This window comes from Paramisgurnus dabryanus, chromosome 15, assembly GCF_030506205.2.
Source record: "Paramisgurnus dabryanus chromosome 15, PD_genome_1.1, whole genome shotgun sequence".
NCBI lineage: Eukaryota > Metazoa > Chordata > Actinopteri > Cypriniformes > Cobitidae > Paramisgurnus > Paramisgurnus dabryanus.
In genome coordinates this window covers 11,689,414-11,712,111 of record NC_133351.1, presented here as the reverse complement: position 1 = coordinate 11,712,111, position 22,698 = coordinate 11,689,414, and the positions used below count along the sequence as shown (strand labels likewise).

General features: G+C 38.3%; 1 protein-coding gene and 1 long non-coding RNA gene across 3 annotated transcripts in view; one reads left to right on the top strand and one right to left on the bottom strand.

The window, feature by feature from the left end:
• lrp1bb (low density lipoprotein receptor-related protein 1Bb) overlaps nucleotides 1-22,698 on the top strand; it is a 379,953-nt gene that overhangs the window by 243,924 nt on the left and 113,331 nt on the right. For both annotated transcript variants that reach the window (XM_065251976.1, XM_065251975.1), the window contains 8 exons: nucleotides 9,916-10,056; nucleotides 13,250-13,375; nucleotides 13,557-13,688; nucleotides 17,704-17,838; nucleotides 19,742-19,871; nucleotides 21,607-21,733; nucleotides 22,063-22,214; nucleotides 22,514-22,638. In XM_065251976.1, the coding sequence (XP_065108048.1) occupies nucleotides 9,916-10,056; nucleotides 13,250-13,375; nucleotides 13,557-13,688; nucleotides 17,704-17,838; nucleotides 19,742-19,871; nucleotides 21,607-21,733; nucleotides 22,063-22,214; nucleotides 22,514-22,638 (1,068 nt within the window). The remainder of the gene's footprint in view (nucleotides 1-9,915; nucleotides 10,057-13,249; nucleotides 13,376-13,556; nucleotides 13,689-17,703; nucleotides 17,839-19,741; nucleotides 19,872-21,606; nucleotides 21,734-22,062; nucleotides 22,215-22,513; nucleotides 22,639-22,698) is intronic.
• LOC135733423 (uncharacterized) lies at nucleotides 6,038-7,253 on the bottom strand. Its single transcript, XR_010526947.2, has 3 exons — nucleotides 7,221-7,253; nucleotides 6,720-6,774; nucleotides 6,038-6,176 (listed from the first exon to the last, which is right to left on the bottom strand). It is a non-coding gene; the product is annotated as an uncharacterized lncRNA (long non-coding RNA).

Here is a 22,698-nt window from a genome sequence, read left to right as displayed (position 1 = left end):
AGTCAGCCAAATGCATAATTGCTTTAGCCGTGCCAACAAAGTTGATTATAAGGGAAAAGCGATCTTCCATCCTCAGTGTAAACGGCGATAGACAGCAAGGGAAGAAGATGAAAGTCTCGCTGTGATTGATGTTATCTCTGTGATGAGAAAGGCAGACTCGGTTCTGCATCTATACTCTTTATGATGATACTGCCATCCCTTCCAAGTACACAAAACAGCAGACTTCATTCAAATATGGGCAGTCTGTGTTTTTATCATGCATACGGCTCATTGTCATGCAGGTTACCCATTGAGTTCTGAAAGAACTGTATTTATTAATATGCAACATGAGGATATCAAATATCAAGGGGTGCAGCATGGGAAAAGAAAAATTTAAATATATATGTTATTATTTCGGCCCTTTTTTTTAAAAAAAACATTTTTTTTTTCATTCTTCATAGTAGCCACCCTTTACATGTATCTCAGTACACTTTGCACTGTCAGAAAAAATTGTCAAGAAATGGTCCAAGATGTCCCTTTAGGTTCTGATATGTACCATTAAAGGGACACTCTACTTTTTTTGAAAATAGGCTCATTTCCAGCTCCCCTATAGTTAAAGGCTCTCTAAGTGAATCTGTGCAACTTCACTTCTTGTTGACGTTTCGAAGTGTTGTCAAACAAAACGGAGCATACAGTAGCTTACTCTCTCCCTCCCTTCTGTGCTTTCTGAACGAGTCATGAATGCGCTCAACCCCCACTTCCAAATCTTTCTTGTCGCTGGCTGGAACACTTTGTTATGTTTCTTTGTGGAACGTTTGAACACTTTGTATTTGTTGCAGTTTGTGAAGCCTGCGCTGTCTACAGAGACCGTTTTTACAGTGTGTTCAGGGGACTAGCAGATAGTGAGGAGATGTTTACTGTATGAAACAAAAAAATGGTATGCCTTAAAATCCGGGAATTCGCTTAGAGCACCTTTAAATATTTGATTTTTACAATTTTGGAATACATTCAGCCGATCTCTGGGCCTGGCGGTACCACTTTTAGCATAGCTTAGCACAATCCATTGAATCCGATTAGACCATTAGCATCGCGCTCATAAATAACCAAAGAGTTTCGATATTTTTCATATTTAAAACTTGACTCTTCTCGAAAAATTTAAAGTTGCGATATAACGCAGTGCCTGAAAATAGTCTCCTGCTATCGAAAGTAACCAATGGGACTATTTTCGGCGTTGCGTAATATCATTGCGCCTGCTGCTGCCATGGTACAGCAGCAAAGTCATTGACTATTACGCCAGAATGAAAATATAGTTCCTAGCCATATCCAGTGTTGGGAAAGTTCACTTTCTACATGAACTAGTTTAGTTCACAGTTCACAAATTTTAAAATGAACTAGTTCAGTTCATATTTCAAAATTTTGAACTAGTTCACAGTTCCACAAAAGAACTAATTTATAGTTCTTTTTTCACGTATTATTTTTAAAAAATCATTACCATAATAGCCCATATAGAACCACAGACAGCAATTATTTTATCAGTTTTAAGCTAAATGCGTCAGATTTCATTTTCATATCCAACTTTAAATCCTTATCCAACCAAGGTTTACATTAGCATTGACTGTCTTTTAATTTTTGTATTTGCTTGCACATACCTTGAAAGGCTACCCGGTTGCTTCAAGGGGGTTTTCCGGGCGAGAAGTGCGTGAGTTGTCGCGTGTAGTACAACTCGCAGGTATTGCATACCGCACGTGCACGTTAAATAGCGTGAGCTTAGTCAAAGTCTATTTCAAGATCCAGAATATGCGTTAGCCGCCTATGTTAATCGTTAAACAATGTGAGTGGTGTGGCAGGGATTTGGATTTCAGCAGCATCCAGTCAGTGTTGTTTTGATGACGCCTGGTGGCGGTGTTGCCAGATTGGGTGTTTTTTCTGCTACACATTAAGGCCTGTTTACAGTGTGTTTTAGCCGGGTTTTCACCTGGAAGACTCTATAGAAATCTGGCACACTATTGAACGACGTTAAACTGAGAGAACGTGCCGTTCACAAGCACGCGAATGAACCAGTTGACCTTGCGTTCATCAGGCAGTAATACAGTACATTCAGTTCACGTTTGCCCAAAATATGAATGAGTTCATTAACTTTTTTTCAACACTGGCCATATTGGCCTAGAAAATGGCAACTTTTAATTTTCCATCGGTCTTAGTACATGATGTAACTACAGAAGAGTCAAGTTTTAAATAGGAAAAATATTGAAATTCTTGAGGTTATTTTTGAGCATTATGCTAAATGGTATAATCAGAGTCAATGGATAATGCTAAGCTATGCTAAAAGTGGTACCGCCAGACTTGGAGATCGACTGAATGGATTCCAAAATGATAAAAATCAAATGTTTAAGTAGAGGAGCTGGAAAATAAGCCTATTTTCAAAAAAGTGAAGAGTCCCTCTAAGGTACAGATATATACATATGGTACCAGTATGTATGAGGTACTAATATGCACTCCTTGGTACCAGTATGTACGTTTGAGGTACTAATATGAACTCTTTAGATGCAAAGTTGTACTGTTAATGCAGATATACAGTATATACATGGTACCAGTATGTATGATGTACTTTATGCACTATTTGGTACCAGTAGGTACTAATTATGAACTCTTTAGGTGTACTTTTTGAAAGGGTACGACCCAGATGACAGTTAGGGGTCATTTTTTTCTGACAGTGTGGTCATTCTCTTTTTAAAAAATCATCCATTCCTCAAAGTTTTTTTGAACAGTTTTAAAGGAGTTATATCATTCATCCTGAGCTCCTGTTGGCTACCTTCATTCACTTCATTAATTAAGATACGCTTTTAGATCAAAAGATTGTAAGATTATGAGACTTAATAAGATTATTGTAGCTTAAATTGCTTTAAGATCTGCTCAAAATGACAGGAGGAACTGAGTCTCTATCAAAGTTATTAAGCATGAATAAAACAAAATTGTATATTTGGCTGTACAATTTCCTGTTTGAACCTTTCACGTTAGGCTCCAGAAGATCTTCGCTCTGTATCGCCACTGTCTTCCTTCCAGCACAAGCAACATAAATGAGGGGATTTGTAGAGGTTAACTCTGTTGATGCCCCATAAATTTGCTTCGGCCTTGCTGTAATAGAAATGCTTTACGATATCAGACACCTGGCACTGCAAAATCAACCACAATGTGTTGTTTGTACATCAACAGAAGATGTGTGTATGTAGGGAAATTATACTCGGGAGACACAGATGATCAGGTGGTCGATAGTTACGCTGACTGTTTGATGAATGCAGCCTTGTTATTGAAAATAAACCCAATGGCTGCCTCACATCAAATTCACATTCCTTATAAAGCCATGAAATGGTAATTGAAAAGCATCATGACTGAAATAAAAGCAATTTTACTGACAGGAAGTCTCATGCTCACGGTACAACCTGTAATAGGATGTGACCACCCCGGGAAGCACAAGATGTTGTTTAGCAGGGTTTGGCACCCTAAGAGCCCTGCTTGGCTGAGATCAAACAGTTTAGGGGGACATTACGCCTAGAGGCAATCATTGTTGTGTCTCACCCTGAATGGGTTAAGATTAATATTGACTGCAGTGATGACCTAAGCAAGCAATCTTGAATGTCAAATACTCTTCTGGCCGCGCTGGGTGGGATGTCATTTATTCACAGCTGGCCTGAAAACAAAAGGCAAATATCTACAACTTGGAGGTTATTAAATAGCACCAGCATTTATGGATCAGCACTGGAATTTTTTTTTGCTTGTGGTATTAAACCAAATGGTTTATTTTTCCAAAATAGAAGTGTAGTGGTGGGTAAACGTTTTTGATCCATACTTAATTCAATGCAACTTACTAAAGTATGGTAATACAGTACACTCATTATACCAATGTGCATACGATGCAAGATGTATACATTTTATCAGTATATGCGAATCCATGACCTATTGCACTGCTAATGCAAAGCTCTACCAGATGAACTGTTGGAACACTATGTACATGTACACTTTATTAAATGTATAATATATTAAAAAAATGTAAATATAAGTATATTAATAGTTACATGCTTTAAAGGGACATTCCACTTTTTTTGAAAATATGCAGATTTTCCAGCTCCCCTAGAGTTAAACATTTGATTCTTACCGTTTTGGGATCCATTCAGCCGATCTCCAGGTCTGGCGCTAACACTTTTACTGTTACTGATGTAGGACTTTGCTGATGTAACATGGCTGCAGCAGGCGTAGTGATATTACGCACTGCCCGAAAATAGTCCCTTTGGTTACTTTCAATAGCAGGGGACTATTTTCGGGCACAGCTTAATATCACTACGCCTTCTGCAGCCATGTTATCTCAGCAAAGTCCTTGATTATTACACCACAATGAGAGTATAGTTCCTAGCCATATCTGCCTAGAAAATCGCAACTTTAAATTTTCCGTCAGTCTTAGTAAACAATCTAACTACAGAAGAGTCAAGTTTTAAATAGGAAAAATATCGAAACTCTTTGGTTACTTTTTTAGCGCGATGCTAATGGTCTAATCAGAGTCAATGGATTGTGCTAAGCTATGCTAAAAGTGCTAGCGCCAGACCTGGGGATCAGCTGAATGGATTCCAAAATGGTAAAAATCAAATATTTAACTCTAGGGGAGCTGGAAAATGAGCATATTTTCAAAAAAGTGGAGTGTCCCTTTAAATTTAGTGTTCCTGCTTTATTAGATGCTGCTTTTGGGATATTTTTCAACCTTTTACCCCCCTAGAAATTTTACGTTCCCATAACGTTCTCAGAACGACCCCGCTGGTGCTAAGGACGTTGCCCAGTAAAGTTCCCAGAACGTTATGAGACGGACGTGTTGTGGAGTTCCCTAAAGGGTTGGAGGACGTTATTTGGCAGACCTCCACGGAACATTCAGGACGTTCTGGAAATGTTAAGGGGACCATATTTTATGTACACTTTACATTCCCATAATGTTCTTAGAACGACCACACTGGTGTTAAGGACGTTGCCCAGTAAAGTTCCCAGAACGTTATGAGGCGGACGTGTTGTGGAGTTCCCTAAAGGGCTGGAGGACGTTATTTGGCAGACCTCCACGGAACATTCAGGACGTTCTGGAAATGTTAAGGGGACCATATTTTATGTACACTTTACGTTCCCATAATGTTCTTAGAACGACCCCACTGGTGTTAAGGACGTTGCCCAGTAAAGTTCCCAGAACATTCCGAGATGGACGTGATGTGGAGTTCTTTAAAAGGTTGAAGGACGTTATTTGGCAGACCTTCACGGAACATTCAGGACGTTCTGGAAATGTTAAGGGAACCATATTTTATGTAGAAATTTTATGTTCCCGGAACGACCCCACTGGTGTTAAGGACATTGCCTAGTAAAGTTCCCAGAACATTTAAGACAGAAAATAGCCATAACTCAAACAATATATAATTATACTGTGAAATTGATACGGTTGGTGTGGTGGAAGATAAAGGAGGAGATGGAGATCATGATGAATCCAAAATGATAATCTTTAATTAATATAAAACAAGGAACATGGAAACTGGTACAGCAAAACACACAACACATCACTATAAACAAGAACTAACCTAGACAAACGGAAAAGTGGGGTATTTAGACAATGGAGTGATGAGGGGGATGACTGTCAGGTGAGGATAATAACAAACACAGTTCAGGTGAGAGAGTGAAAAGGATTATGGGAAATGAAGTCCAAATGGATGATGAACGGGGAAACATGGAGAAACAAGCAGGAACAAATTGGGACTGTGACAAAAATGTATCATTGAAAAACACAGAAAATAATTGAAGTGAGATTACAGGAAAAACAAATAGAAGGTCAAAATCTGGCAAATTAACAGAAGGATAATAAAAACAAATAAATAGCCAAAAAATACAAGAATAACATAAAAGCTAACAAAAACCCACATTAATTAAATTGTTTAAAACAATAAAGATGCAATTAAAACAAACATTTACAGTTGGAGTGCATAACATGTAATAACAGATTTCGATATACAACAACTGGTTAAATAAAATTTAAAAATAACCCACAAAATATTAAATTTATGTTTACAGATGTGCAAATGTGTATTAGATATATAAATGTAAAAAAATAACACCATGCAATAAGGTCACAAGCTTGATAAACATCAACCTTTAGGAACTTCAATCTCCAGGTCTGGAGCCTGCAGAATAAGAGCATACAAATACAAATGCAGTTAAAAATACATTTACATAAAATTCATAAGTAAGGGCAAAAACACATATTAGAAAACATCACAAATCCAAGAACTAAGATTTTTAACATTCAAATCAAGATAAGATAAAATATGTTGGAAGATGTCAGACTTCCAAAAAGATTTTCAAATTACCAACTTAAAGAAAAAAGCAATTACAAACTACAAAAATGTTAAGCTCCAAAACTTGTTGGTCAAGTATTTTTTATTGCCTGCTTCATTATTTGCCATTATTCTTTACTACTTTAAACAATCCAAGCCCCAGTACCTGAAACATTTTTAAAACCTGCTATCACTTTTAAACCAAAACACTTGTGCTTTTGTATCTAATACTAATATTAGGCAAATTAACCCATACAAGAAATTACCTCATACAAAATTTAACAAATTCAATACATTCAATATTGTAATTTAAATAAAATTACACAAAGATAAATAATGAACATGACTGTTATGTTTTTAAATAGTGTATTAAAGTTACACCTTCTTTACCCAGATTGCAGGAAGATACACTTCTTCAGGTTTGACAATGTGTGGTACATGACTTCTGCAAACAAAGCACAATAATCATTACATTTTTTTTGTAAAAAAAAAAAGTAAAATAAATGGGTAAGACAAACACTAATTTATGATTCTTAGGTATTAAATTCCTTTACAAAAGTATTTCCAAAAAGTGTCGATTTTTTTGTTTTGTACACAAAACATTTGATCTTCGGTTGGCTTCTTTGTGGGCTGAGCATTAATTAATTTTGTAAAGATCGAACATCTTAAAGATTTTTTTAACATCCTCTTTATTAAAATTGTTTAGCTCACTGTAAGCCTGCATGTTTATCGTTATACTTTAAATGGCAAATAAGAATATATAGCCTAACATAGAAATAAAAAACATCACAGAAAAGAATAGCAAATAAACAGAAAAAACATTCATGTAACTCGCTGTAGAACAACTAGTGAAATCTATGTAGGTTTAAAAAGAAAAGTATCTTAACTTACCTTACAGTATTATATAAAGACAAAACAAAGATCGGGCGTCGTCAAGTGTGGCAGTTTGAATTTCATGCGACTTCCGGGTCCTCTTGTAAGCTGTAGCATTATGGGTAAGGTAGTCCTTTTCATAAAGCGGATTGAACGCTGTTGCTGGTAACTGACTACTGTTTCCAAGATGCATTGCAATCTACATCATCATATTCAGAGAGTACAACATAATACATATTAGTATAGTATTACTTACTAGTATTTTTGTGCTTGTTAACACAATTTAATGTAAAGTCTTATTTAATTGCTATTTGTCTTTGTCTGATGTAGGATAGTGCAGACTGAATCACTCATTTATTTTTCTTCATTCTGAAATCATTTATTTATTACTTTGTTTGTATGGTTCACTGCACATTGACACATCCTTTGTATTAACTGCCTATAAAAATAAAATGCTCTAACTGTAAGTTCATATTTTGTCCTCCTAGTGATATCAGGAACATTATTAAATGACCAACAGAGGACCATGTGAGAACATTCTATTAATGTTCCAAATGTCCTCTTTGTAAAGTTGCCATGTGACCACAGAATAACCAATATGGGACGTCCCCCTAAAGTCATATCTGGAACATTATTATATGACTAACAGAGGACCATGTAGGATGGTTCTGTAAATGTTCCAAATGTCCTCTCTGTAACGTTCTTATGTGACCACAGGATAACCAATATGGGACGTCTTCCTACAGTCATTTCGGGAACGTTTTTATCTGACGAACATAGTACCATGTGGGAATGTTCTGTAAATGTTTCAGGTGTCCTCTCTGTAACGTTCTTATGTGACCACAGGATAACCAATATGGAATGTCTTCCTACAGTCATATCGGGAACGTTTTTATCTGACCAAAATAGTACCATGTGGGAATGTTCTGTTAATGTTCCAAATGTCCTTTCTAAAACATTCTTATGTGACCACAGCATAACCAATATGGAATGTCCCGCTACAGTCATATCAGGAACGTTATGATATAACCAAAATATTACCATGTGGGAATGTTCTGTTAATGTCTCAGGTGTCCTCTCTGTAACGTTCTTATGTGACCACAGGATAACCAACATGGAACGTCCCGCTACAGTCACATCAGGAACGTTATGATATGACCAAAATAGTATCATGTGGGAATGTTCTGTTGAGGTTCCAAATGTCCTCTCTGTAACGTTCTTATGTGACCACAGGATAACCAACATGGAACGTCCCGCTACAGTCACATCAGGAACGTTATGATATGACCAAAGTAATACCATGTGGGAATGTTCTGTTAATGTTCCAAATGTCCTTTCTGAAATGTTCTTATGTGACCACAGCATAACCAATATGGAACGTCCAGCTACAGTCATATTGGGAACGTTATGATATGATCAAAATAGTACCATGTGGGAATGTTCTGTTAATGTTCCAAATGTCCTCTCTGTAACGTTCTTATGTGACCACAGGATAACCAATATGGAACGTCTTCCTACAGTCATATGAGGAACGTTTTTATCTGACCAAAATAGTACCATGTGGGAATGTTCTGTTAATGTTCCAAATGTCCTCTCTGTAACGTTCTTATGTGACCACAGGATAACCAATATGGAGCGTCTTTCTACAGTCATATCGGGAACGTTTTTATCTGACCAACATAGTACCATGTGGGAATGTTCTGTTACTGTTCCAAATGTCCTCTCTGTAACGTTCTTATGTGACCACAGGATAACCAATATGGAACGTCTTCCTACAGTCATATCAGGGACGTTATGATATGACCAAAATAGTATCATGTGGGAATGTTCTGTTGAGGTTCCAAATGTCCTCTCTGTAACGTTCTTATGTAACCACAGGATAACCAATATGGAACGTCTTCCTACAGTCATATTGGGAACGTTTTTATCTTACCAAAATAGTATCATATGGGAATGTTCTGTTAATGTCTCAGGCGTCCCCCTAAAGTCACATAAGGAACCTTGAACTGCAAGACTTTTATTACCAACAAAGGACGTTTTAGGGAAGGTACCTAATGTTCTCTAAAGGTTCAGGTCTTTTCATCCTCTTTAGAGAACTTTAAGGGAACGTTGCGAAAGGTCGCGAGAACGTCACCTTCTACGTGGGTATTCAGTGACATTTAAATTATTTTAGCCATTTTCATTTTTAGCAAATATATGTTTTATTTAAGCCTGTCACAGCTTCCATCGTCTCCAGCTATTCTGTAGTTCTGCAGTACAAAGATATAGTGTAGGCACCGTACCAGGACAATTTCTGGGGCTTTTTGTGGCACGCTCGGTCTTACGGAGCGGAAAAACACAAGGGGTTTTGCTAGCTGCGGCGGCTCTGTGGGAGTAGATGCACTCTGATGGCTTTCTGAATGAAGAGTCCTTGTCTTTGGCCAGGGCATGTAGCCAGGCTGCCCTAAGCTCTGCCTCATTGAATCACACTGGAAAGAGAACATGCATAATGCTCAAGTCCCGTCTCTTTACTTTCCTCTCTCCCACCCTCCCTCGCCCACCCGTGCAGTGTACGAGGCTTAGTTTTGGCAGCAAATAAGAGCACAGCACTACCAGATTATGTACATGTGGTACAAAAAGGACAAACAAATGATAATGGCATGTGCCTCTATTGGCAGTCAGACCTTCTGTTTCTGTGACTTTGGGATAGTAAATAATTAATCTGTTTTTTCAGGTGGCAAGCTGTGGTGGGCAGATGAGGATCTGGCTCAGTTGGGAACCGTGGCCAAACGGGATGGCCGAAACCCAGCGGTGCTGCGCAATAAGACTAGCGGAGTGGTACATATGAAGGTGTATGATAGAGATGGACAGAAAGGTATGATCAAATTACCAAGCAAAAAGATTTACAAAGTGAGGGCATTGAAGAAGTCGAGAAAATTCGACATCGTTTTAAAGCCATTGGATGTCAAGTCACACATGGTGTTAAATGGATAGTTCACACAAAAATAAAAAATTCATTTCTTCTGTTGAACACAAAAGAAGATATTTCGGTTAATGATGATAGCCACTGCCCCACTGATTTCCAAAGTAGGAAAAATTAATACCCTTGAAGTCAGGGGGTACCATTATCTGCGCGCTTATCATCATTTATCAAAATATCTTTTTTTTTTGTTTAACAGAACAAAGGGTGAATAAATGATGACAGAATTTGTATTTTTGGTGGAAGATCTATCGTGGGTCTTCCAACTGGGTGATGTTCCAAGCAGAATGCACATTGTGATCGGGAAACTGCTAAAGTTATTGAACTTTAGATGTTGACAAGCATACTAAAGAGTAGTTCTGTGAGATCTTTAAATAAGAGAAATTTAAAGCCCCTATTTCAGCGCAGTGGGTTATTGACAGGTAAGTAGGTGCTCCTTTGGTGTTGCACGGCCCGCATCAGGATGTTAATTTAAGACACTTAAAAAAACAGATAGTTCTCCTCAGGTTATATTGTTGAATATGGTGTTTTACATAAGCCTATCATCATCACCAGCATATCTTCTCTATCACATATAATAGAGATGTATTCTGATAGTGGGTTTTCCATTTTTCTGAGTTATTTTGGCAGATAATTTACGCTAATGGCAGATCCATTAAACGACATTGCATGAATAAGGAATGACCATTAAACGGCCTAAAATGTAAATCTACCCAGCCTCGGAATTCCTCCAGCAGCAATTAGCGTCTTTATTTATAATGCAGACCTGTCTTATTACTGTCATAGATGGGCGAGCCATGCTTTCCCTGAGAGCTTGTGCTAATACACAGTGGTGCAGTTTTCTTGCACTTTCATTTATACAATTAAGACGAGAGTAAGACATGAGTTCAATGAATAATAGGAAGTCATTTGGACTTGACAGTAAAACTTTCATCATGAAGAGAGATATCGCGAATAAATGTTCATACCATTGTGGCCGAACACGTTAATGTATTACTTTCATATATATAAAAATGCAAGGGTCAAACCTCTAATAAAGTCTTGTTAAATGTACATTTTTATACTATTACTGCGTGCTTGCTCAAAAGATAATTGCCAGTTCCTTTACTCATATTTAATAAAAAGGAACCTTTCTATGCTGAACATAAAGTGGTTATATTGTTGTAGATATATACACTATGTATCCTCTATATATAAATATTAAAGTGATACATGATGCCATTGAAGAACAATTTTCGACTATAAAGAACCAAAAATTGTTTCTTCGGTGGCACTGATTTATCTATAAATAAATGTATATAAATAAGCTCTCCATTGATGTATGGTTTGTCAGGATATCGCTGACAGTATTTGGCAGAGATAGGGCAATTAAAAAATTTGGAATCTGAAAGTGCAAAAATTCTAAATACTGTCCAAATTAAGTATTTTTAACACAAATTAGGCCCTGTCCCAAATGGCATACATCATGTGGACTTTTAGTCTCGTGGCCTAAATTCGTGCGCTCGCTTAGTCTATGAGTCCGTGGAGTGTCCCATTTGTCATTTTTACGATCCGTCAGCGCTCCTTTGCATCCTTGATGTGGTCTTCAACGAAGCCCGCACTGCAGCAGGCTTCACGCAATTTACCAACCCAGAAGTCCTTGCAAAAGAGCAATTAGACCAATCAGACCATGGGTGAGAGGAGTTCTCACTGATGGAGAACTTTCTCTTCCTATTTCCGGTGTTATGCTCGTGCCTGTCCCAAAATACGACTCCGGTGCGCCCTCATGTACTCAGGTCAAGGGTCCCTAAGGTCTGCACTACATGATGTTATCAAAGTGTAGACTCGGAGGAAGTCCACAGGCCTGGAGTGTGCCATTTGGGACATGGCCTTAGCAATGAAAAATGTTTTGTTTTAGGGGGTAACACTTTATTTCGATAGTCCATTTTAGACATTTTACTAATTATAAGTAACTTTGCAACTACTTATCAACTACCAATCTTTAGAGAATTAGTAGACTGTCTGCTTAATTTCTACTAACACTTTATTGTGATGATATCTCAACAGATATTCAGCTGAATATAACTATCTTTGCAGGTGCATGTCAACTTCTTCCACTAACCCAAACCTCTTCCCTAACCCCAACCCTTACAGTCTACCAATACTCGAATGACAGTTAAGTGAAGTATAGTTGCAAATTATTGAAAGTTAGTTGACATGTAGTTGCAAAGTTATTTATAGTTAGTAGAATGTCTAAAGTGGACTATCAGAATAAAGTGTAACCCATAAAAAAAACTTGAATGGGAAATCCCATAGGAAAGGGTATCAAAGTGAAGTTTGTAGGCATGTTTCTGGCCAATTTTGATCATGATTTTGCTACATCCACTCACAAAAATAAAGTTTTTATATATTTAAGGTAGGAAATTTACAAAATATCTTCATGAAACATGATCTTTACATAATAAATTAATGATTTTAAGCATAAGAGAAAATAATTTTGGCTTTTATTTTTTTACAAATATACCCATGCGACTGGTTTTGTGGTCCAAGGTCACATATTGTAAGTTAAAATATGACTATATATAAATAAAATATTTTGACATTATAAACTTACAATATACAGCTTTTTTGTGACCTTAAATAAATATCTTTTTATGCTCTCAAACCCTGATATTATAACAACTTTCAACAAGCTTTCAGGCGTTAGAGTCATCAGTTAATTAAAATATATTGGATATAACAAGATGGGCACTGCTTTTACTAAGAATAGGGGACAGCTCAAATGGCTGCTTTGGCAACAGAAGTCCCACATTTTAAGTTAAAAGAACCAATCATCAATCAATAAAGACTGATGATTCACTGGGGGAGGGGCCTTGAAATACTGTTTTAGCTCAATTTGATCTTAAGAAACAAAGGTTATGGTAATCTTGGATATAACAAATCGTATCATATTTTAATAATATTTTTTTTAAATATTTTATATATATTTTAGAGAAATCTGTTATTCCCCATTCAAGCAGAATGGATTTGACAAAAAATACTTTGGTTAATCCCAGTCAACGTTACTTAAGTTATTGTCACTCTTACTCTCCTTTGCATTGTTTTGTAGGTAGGAATGCCTGTCAGTTAAACAACGGCGGCTGTTCGCAGCTCTGTCTGCCCACATCTGAAAACACTCGTACTTGTGCCTGCACCATCGGCTACAATCTGCGTAGCGACCGTCTTTCTTGTGAAGGTAAGATACTGCCCCCAACTACAGTCCTTGTATTCTGTTGCCCGGATGTCATATTTAATCTCCTTTAACACTGGAACAGTTCATGTCACTTTTTGCTTAGGTTTTGTTTTGTGTTACCTGAAGGATTCCCAAAGAAAACTGCTTGACTTGTCTTTTTTTGCTGTCTTGTTGTGTGTCACAGGCCTGAGTTCCTTTCTGATGTACTCTTTTCATGAGGGGATACGAGGCATCTCCCTGGATCCCGGCGATCACGCCGAGACCCTGATGCCCATCAGCGGTGCCTTGTTTGCTGTTGGCGTGGACTTTCATGCAGGTACAAACACTGTAGTGTAGTGAAAAGCTCTCACAGAATCTGCTATGTGTTTACAACAAAGATAAGGAATGCAGGCTTTTTCTGCATTACAGTTTTTGAGCATTGTTTGCTGTCGAATCTATCATCTTGTATTGGCTGCGTGTTATCTAACGGGATTAAACAGGACTAGAAAAACATATTGTTTGTGGAAGAGATAAGCAACTTAGATTTGGTTTAAACAAGCTGATTGGTTAAACAAACAGTAAGGTTTTCTTTATATCTTGTGAACTGCTAAAACCTTGAGAGACGTAAAGCACTATAGTACTGTAGATAATCGCCAGTGTTCAGGGATATTTTTTGTCCCATGCATTATTCATCCTGCAGAAGAGGTTAATTTGACAGCAGTTTGATGCAGATTATCCAGCCCGTTTGGGGGAAGCGCTTCACAGTGACAAGTGGCATAAATAGAGTAAGCGTCGGGAGGGCAGTCCACATGTGATGGCACAAAATTATTTTAACAGTCAATGATATAAGACATTTCCATAAACATGTTCACACGCAAACACATAAGCATGTCCATTTCCTATAGTCATTCAAATGTGACCTTTAGTCTTTGCAGCATTCTAGCTACTCTAGCTGTCTTTTCTGTCTGTGTACCTGCCTGTCAACACATGGTTGAGTAAAATATGGACAAACCCAACAGCCGGTTTAAATTAACTTCCATATTTGATCCAACCATTGCTTGAAACTACACAACATATGTTATTTTAAACAATTATACATAGATATATAAAACATATGCTTATGCAAGGCACATGTAAACTTATGCCACCAGCTGTGTATATATAAAGTATATGGGTTAAAACACAATACTGCCTGCTTTTAGTTGTATATTTAAATGCAAATGCATATTACATTAGTGCTCCTGTATAGCTCAGTGTTAGAGTATTGCGTTGGCAGCATAACAGGTTATGCTCACCTAAAGGATTATAAGGAACACCTGTTAAATTTCTCATTCATGCAATTATCTAATCAACCAATCACATTGCAGTTGCTTCAATGCATTTAGGGGTGTGGTCCTGGTCAAGACAATCTCCTGAACTCCAAACTGAATGTCAGAATTGGAAAGATATGTGATTTAAGCAATTTTGAGCGTGGCATGGTTGTTGGTGCCAGATGGGCCGGTCTGAGTATTTCACAATCTGCTCAGTTACTGGGATTTTCACGCACAACCGTTTCTAAGGTTTACAAAGAATGGTGTGAAAAGGAAAACATCCAGTATGCGGCAGTCCTGTGGGTGAAAATGCCTTGTTGATGGTAGAGGTCAGAGGAGAATGGGCAGACTGATTCAAGCTGATAAAAGAGCAACTTTGACTGAAATAACCACTCGTTACAACCGAGGTATGCAGCAAAGCATTTGTGAAGCCACAACATGCACAACCTTGAGGCGGATGGGCTACAACAGCAGAAGACCCCACCGGGTCCCACTCATTTCCCCTACAAATAGGAAACAATTTGCACAAGCTCACCAAAATTGGACAGTTGAAGACTGAAAAAATGTTGCCTGGTCTAATGAGTCTCGATTTCTGTTGAGACATTCAGATGGTAGAGTCAGAATTTGGCGTAAACAGAATGAGAACATGGATCCATCATGCCTTGTTACCACTGTGCAGGCTGATGGTGGTGGTGTAATGGTGTGGGGGATGTTTTCATGGCACACTTTATGCCCCTTAGTGCCAATTGGACATCGTTTAAATGCCACGGCCTACCTGAGCATTGTTTCTGACCATGTCCATACCTTTATGACCACCGTGTACCCATCCTTTGATGGCTACTTCCAGCAGGATAATGCACCATGTCACAAAGCTCGAATCATTTCAAATCGGTTTTGGGATATGGTGGAATGGGAGCTTCATGCCCTGGATGTGCATCCCACAAATCTCCATCAACTACAAGATGCTATCCTATTAATATGGGCCAACATTTCTAAAGAATGCTTTCAGCACCTTGTTGAATCAATGCCACGTATAATTAATGCTCAAACACAATATTAGTGTGGTGTTCCTTATAATCCTTTAGGTGAGTGTATATACATTGTAATTAACCTAAAGTCGCTTTGGATGAAAGTGTCCAAATGTTAATGTACGATGTATATATTATCACCCATTTATGATGGCAACTGCACCAACGCTATGACAACAACACTGTCAATTTAAAGAAGCACCAACTTTAGGCATAATTTGACCATGTTACCATGTTTGTAATATTTATTAATTGTCCATGTTACCAAAAGACCTTAGCCAATATTGTGTTTTGACGTGCATGTGTGTGTTACATGATGTGCATTTGGTGTCTGTTGTTATTATACAGTATAGTCTATGCATGTGTTTTATTTATTAAATAAATAAAATATTATTATTATTATTATTATTAATGCATGAATAAAGGATACTTAAACAGATGAAATATTACACAAGCACCAACTAAAATTCATTAGCTGGACAGGTAATTTTTTACACACTCTGTGGATTGGGAAACAGTACAGAATTGCTGACTTAAGCAGAGGAGCTATAGAGGCAGATGGTCAGCGAGTTTCTATACACATACTACTGCCTACATCCAGAATCACAGCTCATGGCAGGTGAAGAAAACCCAGCTCTCCTCGGCCTATGACAGCTGATTACACATGCATAACATTTACATGATATTAAGAGACAGCTTGTTGGAGCATAACACAGATGAGGACCTTCCAGCTGGCTGCTGTCACATGTAAGATCCGGTGGTAGAGTGTAAATTCAGTGTTAACAGGAGGGTGCAAATAAACAACTACTCCTGGCACGTTCAGGCGTAGGAAACAATACTGGTTATTTATAAACCATGTCAAAACAATTATTCAGCCAGGATTTGGGCTAATCATGTTTGATTTGTATACAAATATTAATAGTTTTTCAAATAAGTGCAGTTTCTACCAAAACACCAAAGTTATAATTTTTAACTAATACTACTGTAAAACAAAATAAAATGTCCATATCTATATGTCTGTCTCTGCCTTTCTGTCTGTCCGTCTGTGCCTGTCTGTGTGTCAATCTGTCCATCCGCTCACATCTCTGTCTTTCTGTCTGTCTGTCTGTCTGTCTGTCTGTCTGTCTGTGTCTGTCTTTCCATCCGCTCATATCTATGTCTGTCTCTGCCTGTCTGTCTGTCTGTCCATCCGCCAAATCTCTGTATGTCTGTCTGTGCCTGTGGGTCTGTGTCTGTCTGTCCATCCATCCATATATGTCTGTCTGTCTATATATCTATCCATCCATATCTAGCTGTCTGTCTATCTGTCCGTCCATCCATCCTATGTCTTTCTGTTCGCCCGTCTATCCATATCTATCAGTATATCTGTTTATCTGTCCATCCATCCATCCATCCATCCATCCATCCATCCATCCATCCATACCTATATGTCTGTCTGTCTGTCTGGTTGTACATCCATATTTATCTGTCTGTCTATATATCTGTCCGTCCACCCATATCTATCATTATGTCTGTTTATCTGTCCGTTCATCCATCCATATCTGTATGTCTGACTGTTTGTCCATCCATATCTATCTGTCTATCCATATATGTCTGGCCATACATCTATATCTATATGTCTTAATGTCTGTCTGTCTGTCTATCCATATGTATCAGTATTTCTGTTTATCTTTCCGTCTACCCATTCATCCATCCATCCATATCTGTATGTCTGTTTGTTTGTCCATCCATCTCTATCTGTATCTCTATATATCTGTTTGTCTGTCCATCCATTCATATCTATATGTCTTTCTGTCCGTCCACTTGTCTTTCTATATGTTTAATTTTTTGTGACAGTAAATGCTGATACTGTACCAAAGAGCCACTACTGTAATATAGTAACATGAAGTGATATTTTTTGCAGAAATTATGCATATCATGAAGCGTTTTTGTAAGGGTCTGGTATGATTTAGTAGTACCACTTTTCTTATACAGTATTGTCATTTATTGTTATGTAAATCCCTTCTTTATACAGCCAATGACACCGTTTACTGGACAGACATGGGCTTAAATCGCATTTCCCGAGCCAAGAGAGATCAGACATGGAGGGAGGACGTTATCACCACTGGAATCAACAGAGTGGAGGGCATCGCAGTTGACTGGATTGCTGGTTAACACCAACATCTATAAAAATCTCATTTTATTATACAGTGGCAAGAAAAAGTATGTGTCATGTTTTTTTATATATATTTGTCATAAAATGTGATCTGATCTTTTTCTTAGTCAAGGGTATTGACAAACATAATATGTCTGAAAATAATTACACCAAAAATTCATGTCTTTATTAAACACACTCATTCAACATTCAAATTGACAGTGGAAAAAGTAAGTGAACCCTTAGAATTAATAACTGGTTGACCCCCTGGCAGCAATAACCTCAACCAGGCGCTTCCTGTAGCTGTGGATCACACCTGCACATCGTTGAGGAAGATTTTTAGCCCATTCGTCTTTGCAGAACCGCTTTAGCTTTGTCATATTTTTTGAACGTCTCATGTGTATGACCCTCTTCAAGGCAATCCATAGCATCCCTATTGGGTTGAGGTCCGGGCTCTGACTTGGCCACTCCAGAAAGCAGATTTTTTTTCTGAAGCCATTCTGTTGTGGACTTGCTTCTTTGTTTTGAGTCGTTCTTGTGTTGCCCACCTTCTACACAGTTTCAGCTGACTGAAATCATGCTGTTTCCTCCACCATACTTTACAGCTGGGATGATCTTTTTTCAATGATTATACGCCGTGCCCTTTCTACGCCAGATGTAGCCCTGTGTGTCCAAAATCGTACTTTTAGCAGTCCACAAAACATTTTAGCAATACCGCTGTGGAGCGTCAATGTGCTTTTTTGCAAACTTCAGGCGTGCAGCAATGTTTTTTTTTTCAGTAAGCAGTGGCTTCATGTTGTCCTGCTGTACCCTGCTTGTTCAATGTTTTACGTATTGTAGACTCCTGAACAGAGATTTTAGCAAGTTCCAGTGATGCCTTCAAATCTTTGGCTGTCTTTGGGGTTGTGTCTTTACCTCATTGATTAGTCTTCGTTGTGCTCTTGGAGCCCACTTCTTGGTAGAGTAGCAACAGTCCCAAAGCATCTCTATTTGTATTTGCCTAACTGTAGACTGGTGAATTTCTAAAGTCTTTGAAAGAACTTTGTAACCCTTACCAGCTTTATGTAAAGCAACAATTCTTGATCGTAGCTCCTCTGAAAGATTTTTTTTTGGCGAGGCGTGGCTCACATAAGCATGTTCTTCAAAACTTCAAAAGTATGAGGGGTTTTTATCAGTCTAAGTACCTGTAGTCTACACCTCCAAACGTATTATCTTAACAAAACTCCAAATAGCTTTTTTGAGGTCATTAACTCAAGGGTTCACATTTCCACAAGCACTATGAGTTTTTTTTGGTTATTCTCAATAAAGACATGAACGATCATATTTTTGATATTATTTTAGACACATTATGTTTGTCAATACCCTTGACTGAAGATCAGATCACATTCTATGACAAATTTATCAAGAAAACTATGAAATTCCAAAAGGTTAACATACTTTTTCTTGCCACTGTATGCATAGTACTGTGCAAATGTTTAAGGCAACTCTAGCAAAGTGAGGATGTATTAAAAACAATGCTTTTTATGTAGGAACGTTACAAAAAGTAAATATTTAAAAAATTAAATCAGTTCTTGGTGAGCACCCCTTGCCTTTAAATCCAGTTCTTTTAGGTGCACTGATTTAAAGGTGCTAAGCAGGTAGTTGTTCTAATCATCTAGGAGGACTTGGTTTTATGTCTCGGTTCCTTCTGTCTTTTTATTTAATCCCCTACCAACTCGATGTTGAGATAAAGGCTCTGTGGGCCCAAACCATCTGCTGCATGCTTATTTTTTTTAATTCTTTATGAATTCGATAAACTAAAGTTTTTGTGGATCCCTCATTTTGCCTTTTGCACATTGCTGTAAATGACCTTAATCAAATTTTCAATGCTTCAAATGTTTAAATAATTAACATTTGCACATGCTTTCCATTACACCAGGTAACCTTTACTGGACAGATCACGGTCTTAACCTCATTGAAATCGCTCGTTTAAATGGCCTCTACCGGTCTGTGGTGATATCAGAAGGTTTGGATCAGCCAAGAGCCATTGCCGTTCATCCACAAAGAGGGTACGTCACAAAGACGCCTGTGAGACCTCAGAGGCAACAGATCAATTTCAACAGCGTCTGCTGTTCTCTGCTCAATATAGATCCTTGGAAATATCAGTAATTTTGCAAATTACTGAGTAAATTTTAGGGGAGTACACACACGCACACTGAAGCAGATAATGCAATGAGCTCCAGGGAGAGAAATGAGAATACTGTTGAAACCCTTGAAGGTCAAATACATTACGTGATCTGACTGTAGCTTTTTACTGACAAAATTGGCTTTTAAAACGTCTTCGCCTCAGCTAATGAGACAAATTAAGAATTTAAGGCCAGCTCTGCACCTCCATTAAACCGCAGACCCATTTTGTAGGTTTTTTGCCCCTTTATGAGATTGTTTCTGTAAATGGGGTCATATTTTAGTGTCGGTTCTTGACAGATGTGCCTACATTTGCCTTCAATTTGATGTTTACACCCTGGAAAAAGAATGGTGCCAGTGGAAGATGAGATGTTTTATTCCATCCACCATTATCAGATAAGGGCAGACAGCATCACGAGTGTGTATCCTCTAAATCTTAGGCATCCAGAAAAACAGCTTACCATTCAAGCCTGAGGCTATAAAAGCTGTCTTTTCCTCATCCGTCTTTTCAGTGAATCATGTTTTCTTGGTGAAATCACCCATAAAAGTTATGGGTGATTCTTCAATTAGGGGCACTACTTGATATCTTAAGAAATAAAACTTTTTTTATATGTTGAGTCAAGTTGTTTTTATGTGCTTGATGCTTTTTTTTACAATATATGCCCTAAAGCAGCATTTCAGAAAATCATGACTTACAGTAATGTTTAAGCCCAAAATGAGGAACCCCAAGTGGGTATGGCAAGAAAAACTAGACGGTCCTGAAAAAAAGATCTTATTGTGATCTTGATCGATCTGTAAGTGGATTGTGAGGGTTAAAAGTCCCGTTCTTTCTGTGTTTTTGAAGCTTTAATTGTGTTAACAGTGCGCAATATAACACTTGTTTATGTTTCACGTGTAAAAAAACGCTGTATTTTTTTTCACAATTTATGTATCTGTTTAGCGCTGTTTTCACTGTCCTCAAAATGAGCTGAAGTCCCTCCTTCAGAAATACGTATTGAGTTCTGATTGTGTAGTTTGTTTAATGTGTTGTGATTCGATAGCAGCTTAGCTTGCCGTTAGCTTAGCTGGCGACTGAAGTATTCCTGTGGGCAGAGTTTAGTCAAAAAACTGTTCTACAGTAGTGACGTCATTCAATCGGGATGTAGAGGGCTGTAGTCCAAACCGGCCGTTCACTGTAGGCTTTGAAAGGCGAATTCTGTTAAATATATTGCCTGGCAGTGAACTTTGAGCTTTATCATTTTACAGGTATTATTTATGATGTTATAGCAACATTACACACTAAATAGGGTTTAAATGGGATCAGTAAGAACGCAAATCTCCTCCCCTCTTTAAAAACAATCTCTTTTTACTACCAGTCATATGGTATGGCAGGTAAGCAGAGTCTGGCAGAAGATCGCTGTGATTAGCAATTAGCAACATGACCCAACTTCAAGTGGTCCAATCAGATCTCGATGGACGATTTCAAATCCAGCCCTGCCTTAATTCATTTCAGAAGCTGGTTTCACTCGGATACGTCAAATTCGATGCAATCGATACTTCTGTCTCATAGCGACTTTAAGACCACTATAAATTTGTCAAGGTTGCTGGTGGTAATCTAAATGTGATATTTCTAATTAACAGTTACTTATTCTGGACTGAGTGGGGGAAAAATCCTTGCATTGGTCGTGCACGACTGGACGGTTCGGACCAGGTGACTCTGGTCAGTTCTGGCATCGCCTGGCCAAATGGAATCGCCATTGACTATGAGGTAAGACCGGGGCCGTTCAGCTAAGCTCCTGAGGGGCTGCTTTTCTGCAAGTTTTAGGCTTATAGTACCTCTAACCCTTATCAAACACACCTGTCTTATTCAAGTAACCTTAAAAACTTTGATTCGCTTTTCTGTGTGTGTTTGATCGTACATACTAGCGTGTTTGTAGATGCACAGTGATCCTCCAGGACCAGACCTGACTCTTTGCGATATGATTCCACTTCTGCTCCTCTGGTCGCTCTACTCGCCATTTCTCTTCTTTTGATGCTGATAAAATGGACCCGCTCAAAGGAAGAGCCGCTGATGTGCATTTTCAAATTGCTTTCTAGGAAAATAGATTATACTGGTGCGACGCCAGGACCGACAAGATCGAGAGAATCAACCTTGAAACCGGGGAGGGCCGAGAGATTGTACTGTCAGCCGCCAACGTGGACCTGTTCTCCGTGGCTGTTTTCGGGGCTTACATCTACTGGTCTGACAGGTAATTTATTATTTTACTTAGTGCTACGCTCTCCAAAGTGGCCCACGGAGCCAGCTGCTCAGGTCTCAGTGGATTAACCCCTCGTGAGCAAGGTTATTATGAGACCTGTCGTACGTTTATGTCATTTCAATGGTCTTATGTAAATAAGGTTTCTGTGAGCAATTGCCCAGGTGACGTTTCCTCAACTTTCCTCAAAGAAGCCTTTCTGTGTATTTGAAAGTGTCCAGCTGGTTTTAATTAGATAACCACCACTGTTACCTTGATGATGTCCGAGTTTCTCACTGTGCTGTCTGTGGCAGAGCTCACGCCAACGGCTCCATCCGCCGCGGGTTCAAGAATGACGCTAGCGATGCCGTCACACTGAGAAGCGGTCTGGGCGTCAACCTGAAGGATGTGAAAGTGTTTAACAGAGGCCGGGAGAAAGGTTGAGGTTTCAACTTAATGAATTCTTTGTTTGATCCCACGTGGATTTTACAGCAATGTT